Below are 8,018 nucleotides of genomic sequence, written 5' to 3' on the forward strand. Positions count from 1 at the left end.
TAAAAAAAAATAAAAAATAAAGATATAAAAAAAACAAGCATTGTTAGAGCACATATTCAGTACGACTTTTCTGCGTGATTATATTTTTTTTACAGTAATGATTTCCAAATTGTTATCCTATAATGACAGCTGTACAGTAATAAGCGCCAGGAAGCCACCATTGCTCTAGAATAAATATGCATATTGCATTAGTCACATGCAGATGATTCAGACAACAACCTACAAAAGGTTTCAGAAATAGAGCGATGATCGGGGGCTTAGAAAACAAGGCAGAGAAGGCATCAGGCACACAACCTGTGAGTGCTTCTGCATATATTTCACACACACTATATTAAATGTGAAGCTGGTATTTGGCGATTATGTTGTAGATTTTACATTGAAGCTGCATACAGGCTAATAGTGCAAACATGTTTAGCGTATTTCTCCAGCTCTGTTTCCCAATGCTTTTTGCATACCGCCTAGCAAACACCAGGATGTAGCTTCTACACAGGACTGTGATGCAGTGATATATAGGTTTTCTTTGACTTTTCTAATGACACATCCACTGGTGGTAGATGGATCATTACTGAGAAAGCAGCACAGGAGTTGTCTTGCTCATAGTATGGATAACTACTCAATAGACAGACGTCAATCGCTAATATACTGGTCAAGCGATGTGCAGATGTCTTTATATTGACAGTGCAACCAGCATGCAACAAACTGCTTCTGAAAAGAAAACCATTTTACTGTAACGCAACTTTAATGATCATTAAGCCCAGAGTTTAACGGCAGCAGCATAAGATATGGCCGCTTGAACAGACTTAGAAGGGCAATAGCAGCACTTGCAGTCAGATAACCCGGTGGTGGCAGGTCCTTCATATTTTGGTTGGAATAAAATCACCTTAACAACAAGCAGGCATACTTATTAATACCCTTGCTCCTGTATTTTCAGTATTTAAAGGGAACCCAAGGGAAGAGACATATGGAAGCTGACATATTTATTTCCTTTTAAACAATGCTCATTGAATGGTAGTCCTTTTTTGGACTACCAGGCAACTGGTATTGTTTAAATGTACATAAATATGGCAGTCTCTATATGTCTCTCACCTCGGGTTCCTTTTTAACCTGTTCTGTTTCCTGGTGAGAAGTTTTTACAGCATATAGGTAATGCGTACATGGCATTTTGGCACTGGACTTTTTGGCGCAGGGTGAGCTGAATGACGGCTCACCCAGCTGCCGCACACATTCGGGTGGTGTTAAATACTATTCACCCTCTGAGTTGTCGCAACTCGGAGGGAGAAGTAATTTGGGGTGCGACAATCGCCAGATCCCCGAATTACCCATGTGCGAGGTGTGGACTATAGCATTATTGCTATACCTGCACCAAGCTTTGGCAATATGCGGGGGGCGCCAAAAAGCCCTGCTACCCGGAAAATTAGCTGCACAACATTGAACAATAGGAGAATCCTTTACAAAGGTGATGGTACTGTACAACTTACCCAAATTCACTGTACATATGAGTTTAGATGAGTTCTAGAGTCCAAAAGTCTTGAATATTAAAATTAATCATTTTTCAGACATACGTGAATCCCAGTGGTTGGATACAGTGGCTGCAACACAAATCATTAACTTTTCCCACAGCCACTTGGACAGCAGAGAAGTTTAAGGCAGTTTAAGGTGTCGATGCTATGTGCTAATCATGAACTGATATTAGGTGAGTGTAGGGTTAAAAAGATGGATAGTTAGGGTTTGGCTTATTCTACAAACTCAGTTCCGATATTTGTTGCCTAAAACGATGATCCCTAATCATTTGGGGTGGAATTTTTTATGACCATGCTGCTATCTGGAAAGCAGTTTGTTCCATTCTATAGAAAGGGGAGGGGGAGATTGAGTGGGTGACACCCCATTAAAGGGACAAAAATCATGTTGACCAAGAATTTTTTAGCTTGGCTGATCACAGAAAGAAAGCCACCAAAGCAGGAGGACACCTGCACACATATAGCTTTTCGTCTGCAATAATTACACATTATCATTTTGGTTGATGATAATCTAATATGATCAAGCAAAGAAAGGTCCACAGACAATAAAGGATGAAGTTAAGTGGATGATTTAATCTTCTGATCAGTCATATAACCAAGACGATCATTTCAGGTATACACAGATCCTCTACAATAGTCCACAACAGAACAAAAAGATGAAATCCTTCACTTAACTTCATTGTTGAATGTGTCAACCAACCTCTGTTTAAATGCTGATTCAGGCAGCACCGGTCATTTAGTGGACACATCTTGGCTCCAACTGAAGTATTCACAGACTGTGATTCTGTTAAATCTGAAAAGGTATGTACGTAACTTTAGTGGAAAGTTGGTGTTAGGTTTCTGTAGGGTTAAGTCCAATAATTACAGTTGAAGGGTTTAGAATAATTTGCAGCTTGATCTGAATATTAGTTACAGAAGGCTTTTGGAATTTCACACCTAATTATCTTCTAACCTAAATATCTACTTGATCCCCAAATCACACCCAAAAATACCACATTGACTTTTTAGCACCAAGAACCAATGGATCAAAACCAAAAGCTTCTTATTCACCAACGGCACAAATTCCCAGTCACGGAATAATGATAATCATTATATGGTCATATAGGTAATGGGTACTGAATCCAGTCACTTGTACATTACAATATCATTTGTAGCAGCATTGCAAAAATTAAGCCTGATCTGCCAAGAAATAGTTTCACCTAATAGTCATTCACTTTTGTCTTCGCTTTCCATGGTTTATATTCACAAACATGTTTATTTGTTAGCTTAAATATTCATATAAGGTACAAAAAGGTGTGAGAAACTAGGCCAATTGGCTTCTTTTTTTTTTTTTTTTTGCAAACAATATTACACACTGTAGATGAAACATGGTGGAGCTAAACTAATAAGACATATCTAGAATCTTGAGCGTTAATACCAGTAAATAAAACATTGTTCTGGTATGTTATACTCTTAAGAACCAAACCAAGACATGGTATTTCTAAGTGTGGCAGACTTGGGTAGACAAGAACAAGGCAATAAGTGACTACGCCCAACATGACCAAACTTACTCCAGTAGGGATAATAAAAACTCACTGTTGGGCGCGGCGTACCACAATCTACTGCAGGATGGGTGGATACAAAGTTGCAAGGCCTTCCCAGACCCAACAAAGAGAATAGACAATCTGATGTGCAACAACAATAAGTGGTGCGCAAATTTGAAGCTATGAATAAAAATTGAAGAAAACGTGTTTTTTAGTGGTTCAAAACTAAAAAAAAAAAACTGCTACGGCTTATAACAACAAGTAAACATAGTACTTCTATTTCTGACACCATGTAAGTATATATAGTCACCAAAGGATACCATTTTATGGAAGAAAGGTATGCATGGGAGGGAATAGAATATATTGAATAAAATATTTTGCTACCAGTGCCTTAACTTTAGAGACATCTGCTACAGATGACCTCACTCCAAGTAATTGTTACCAGTTGTGTAAAATAGTCACAGTACATTTAAAACTATTAAAAATGCATCCAAACTTGTCATATTTGGACAGACCGTAGGAAAGCGGGATGGAAGGAGGCTGAAATTTGAGGCAGAATTTAAATCAGATCATCCTAAAAGTGTGCTTGTCCTCAAGTTACTCAGGTAATCACCATTCCTGCATGTAACCCAAAAGGACAATGTGCATTGACTAGGCCATGCTATATACATATTTATAAAATCACTAAAATGTCTAATAAAATTAAACAAAAACAGTACAAAAAAGGTTATATGTCATTACTTTAACTGAAATTAGCATTAGTCCATCTTTTTTCCACATCATGTAATCCATTTTGGGTTTACCATGCCTCATTCTATGACATCCTGTTCAGAATGTCTTCAGTGCCAAATGAAATACATAATCTTGAAGAAAGCAAAATGAATTTAAATGCAGAGTTCATGAAGCCTGATGACCCTATAAACACCATCTAAGCAGCATATAAAAGCAGCAAACATACGTTACACAACATACTGCAATCTGCTAACTTAAAATACTCCAGTCCCAATATATAATTGTATCTGACAGAGGAAGCAACAATTGTCAGCTAGAGTTGGCTAGGCACAGGGATCACTAAAGCATAACCAGAAGCCATGTACTTGTACAGCGAAGGGGGATCAGGGCAAAACTGAACAATGATTTATTCCACATCACCAGTCTCTACCATCAACTTGCATTTATTTACTTATCCCCCCCAATCCACACGCTTCCATAACACCATCACTTCCCAGGGATTATCTGTAGTGTGTGATCTAGTTGGTGAGCTGAATATTTAAACACTCTGTGCTGTGTTATAAACGAGAGGGTGGAGAAGCAATCTCCATGGCTCTCTTTCACAAATGCATGGTGTGAAGGGGGAAAAAAAAACACCCTGACGACAAGACATTGAGCAAACCTTCCTCCAACCAGAATGGGCTCTAATGCAAAAATTGTCTAGCAATTCCAGGGATCAAGGCTTGGGAGCTGGAGGACATGAAGATGGGCTTTTCTGCTGTCTGATGCTGAAAGGAACACAACATCTATAACTCTCATCCGAAACACCAGTGGATGCTGCATTTCTGGCCATGCTACAGCATCTCCGTTCCACTTGACAGATAGCAACACATTCTCCTCTTATAGAACTTTACTGCCATTATAATTTATTCCAACACCATTTTTTTCCCTATGAGCTATTACATACTTTCTCCCTGCCAGAAAACATCTGAATATGCACCATAGTACTTTATTTAGGCATAGCACTCTCACTGTGTTACAGTAGGAAACCTGTTAACCCCTTACACACAGTTCACATCAGATACTGCTTCATCCTACAGTAGTGAGATCTGACACAATACCAACATGAAGTGGTGGAAGACAGCATCTGCATCATTACCAGCCTGCCAGTCATTTTTACTCCATTATGTCCATCTGGTAAAAGGCAAACTTTGCACACATATTTATATGACATTGTTTTCTCAGAACAAAAGATCGTGTTTTAGGTTTTATCCCCCTCCCCAATCAGAATACACTTGTGCAGCATCCCAATTGCTTTAGCCAACTAACAGCAGGGGGGAAGAAAAATACATTTTCACTAGAGTAGAGACTGCAGTTGTTCAACAGTGTATTGCAAGCACTTCACACCACTAGCTGTAGATAGGGTGGATCTGAAGGAAAGACACGTCCTGTCTGTCTTGGGTGACAATCTCTTGCTATATAAATGGAGTAACAGAAAATTCAATAAATACTAAGAGAATATCAGCTCTAGATGCTGACTCCCACATGCATGCTTGCCATAGATTCAATATAGTAGATATGCCATCAGGTACATCATTATGCATTTTTTTCCACACAAGGCAGGCTGTTGCAAGTCTCATCATAAGCCAACTGCTCTGTATGTCTATTGAACAGCTATTTTGTTTTAATCAATGTAATAAACACATCAATGCTACACAGGGATGCATCACTTTTCTGGTTATATGCCATCCTCTACCAGTTCAGCTAATAGCAAAAGCAATCAGTAAGGCTAGCCTTGGCTCTCCAGCAGAATTGAGCAGGAGTTAGGAGGACTAGCCTCTGGTTCCCATGCACTACCAACCAGATTAACTTCATTCTAAGCATGGACCAAATTACTGCACTCAAGGAAGTGAATGGATATTATTTGTTGCAGAGTACATAAAGATCACACTGTAGCAAAGCCAATGCACCTGGTGCTGTAGGATCGATTACCATCCACACCAAACTGGTACCTATTATTTTTTGAAGGGACAGGGATGCAGCAGAGGAGACTTACATGTGAATGATGTTCTTGGAGATGTCTGTGATATTGAGGCTGATGTTCCCATTACTTGGTCCTGATTCCTGCCCTTCCAATAAGGGAAAGATGTTGCCATCGTCCGGCTTCTTGCAGGTGATTTCAGTCTTGCTGCACACACAATTAGCAGGGCAAGCCAGAACCGAACCCATACTGTCCAGCCAAACGCTCCATAGTAAGAAAATCCTCCAGAAACTGCACTTTGTAGGAGAAATATACAGATCCATGGCAGCCGGTGGCTCTTCGGCCCCAAAAAAGGGGGGAAGGAAAGGAGGGGGACCAAAATCTCAGCCTTTTTGGTGTTCTTCTTCTCTTGATGGTCAATCAGATGCAAAATCCTCTTGCAGCTAAAGTCATCCTGGAATGGATCAGACGCGCAGTGCTCTTAGCCCAGGGAGATGCATAGTGCCTGATGCTGCTGCTGCTGCTGCTTCTTCTCTCGTCTTCTTGATTCCAGATTGTTGATTTTTTTTAGTATTATTATTTTTTTTAAGCCAGGCGGTCTACAAGACTTCTGAGGAATGCAATAGAAGATGGGGAGACAGAAAAAAACGGGTGCTAAAGTCACCAAGTCCCACCTACTGGGCAGATTTCAAACTGTCACACCTGCAAAAAAACACATAAGGGGAGGGGGGTAAAGAAGAATCAGGGAAAGGGAGTGATGCACAGACAAGATCAGAGATCAAACAGCACCATTTGTATCCTGATGTATGCAAAAAACAAAAAATGAGACATGCACACTACACCTCCCCTATAAAGCGGTGAGACTCTGCTCTCCCACTGACACATCCATATAGGTTGTCCCTCCTCTCCTCCCAGGGATCTGCAGAGCACATCCAGGGCTGTACAGCACAAAAAAAAGTTCAGGATCCTAGCCTCATCTATCTCCTTTGCATGTGATCACCAGGGATGGGGAGAAGCGATCTGGAATGAACTGTGAGATCGACTTTGCTGCTGCAACTGAAGGAAACAGGCACAAGCTGGGAAAAAATAATAATGATGAAAAAAAAAATTAGTGGATGTCACAGCTTGAGGAAGGATGATGGGGATGATGAGGCTGAACTATCGCTAATCTGACAGATTGTGATTTGCAGCCAGTGTCCAAAATGGTTCAAGAAAAGCAGGACTAGAGGAGGAAAGGCAGCAGGAGGAGGCTGAGAGAGTCCAGCACGTTGCAATGAACTGGAGGAAGCAAATTAAGATGCATGATGCATTTTTGGCAAGCGCAGCACCCTAAGTAGATCCTAGCAATGCTTAATTTGCTGTGCCCTTCATCAAGGGTCCCTTGGATGCTGCTCTGTAACGTGATCTTCTCCTCTCTCTCTCTCTGCTGTTCACAGATGCAGACACATCACATCAATATAGAGACACATAGGAAAAAAACACACACAAGACAATGATAACACAAGATGAACCTGCTAGTGGGGGGTTACAGGTGCATGTCACTCTCAGAGCCCGAGGATTGCAGCCTCAAAGACGATCTGCTGTCTCTCGTCCAAGGCAAGGGGGGTAGGGGGGATGGAAAGAAATGTGGGAGTCTCAGCTGTTTACTGAGAGCCAGAGAATCAAAGCTGTGTGATCAGTATGAGGAGAGAGAGAGAGAGAGAGAGAGAGAGAGGCAGAGGGAGGAGAGTGGCAGCACACACACATACACACACACACACACACACACATATACACACCAAAACTAATTCTCTATGCAGTATGATGAAAAGGAGGGCAGCATAGAGAAAAATCCCCTTTATCCTAATCCTCTACTTCATGCACACTTGTGGAATTCCCTCTCCTCTCTCTCTCACTCTTTCTCTTCCCCTCTGTCTCTGGTGCATACTCCTTCCAGAAGCATGAAATAATGCACATTCACAGTGCCTCCGACAGAAACACAATGTCCACTTATCCATGGAAATGTATCTTATTTTATGCAATCTCGACGAATGACATCATTGCAGGATGCCTTTTGTGGTGCTGAATCAGCTGGAGAGGACGATAACCCTGAGATATCTGTTCTGTTATTTTATTTATGCCTAACTGATACCCCAGTGATATTTTGTTATGTTACTTTGTTATTTATGCCTAATTCGATTTTACAGAAGTTTGGAGAGTGTGATGACAGCTCATGTGTAAAAAGATAATATTTCTGATTATAAAGTAAACAACCAGCATGCCTAATAATTAAACAAACTTCAGTAT

At 40.6% G+C, this 8,018-nt stretch overlaps 1 protein-coding gene across 6 annotated transcripts in view; it reads right to left on the reverse strand.

Annotated features, from left to right (window-relative positions):
- The window catches only part of NTRK3 (neurotrophic receptor tyrosine kinase 3), a 977,566-nt gene extending 969,945 nt beyond the window's left edge, over positions 1-7,621 (reverse strand). For 5 of the 6 annotated variants that reach the window (XM_068275165.1, XM_068275163.1, XM_068275166.1 and 2 more), the window contains exons 1-2: positions 7,244-7,412; positions 5,808-6,434 (exon numbers count right to left, since the gene is read on the reverse strand). In XM_068275165.1, the coding sequence (XP_068131266.1) occupies positions 5,808-6,055 (248 nt within the window). In that variant the 5' untranslated portion in view covers positions 6,056-6,434; positions 7,244-7,412. Of the gene's footprint in view, positions 1-5,807; positions 6,435-7,243; positions 7,413-7,510 lie in introns of those variants that run through there. The other variant, XM_068275164.1, reaches the window with a different exon arrangement.
- Positions 7,622-8,018: the final 397 nt, after the last annotated feature.

This window comes from Hyperolius riggenbachi, chromosome 3 (assembly GCF_040937935.1).
Source record: "Hyperolius riggenbachi isolate aHypRig1 chromosome 3, aHypRig1.pri, whole genome shotgun sequence".
Classification (NCBI taxonomy): domain Eukaryota; kingdom Metazoa; phylum Chordata; class Amphibia; order Anura; family Hyperoliidae; genus Hyperolius; species Hyperolius riggenbachi.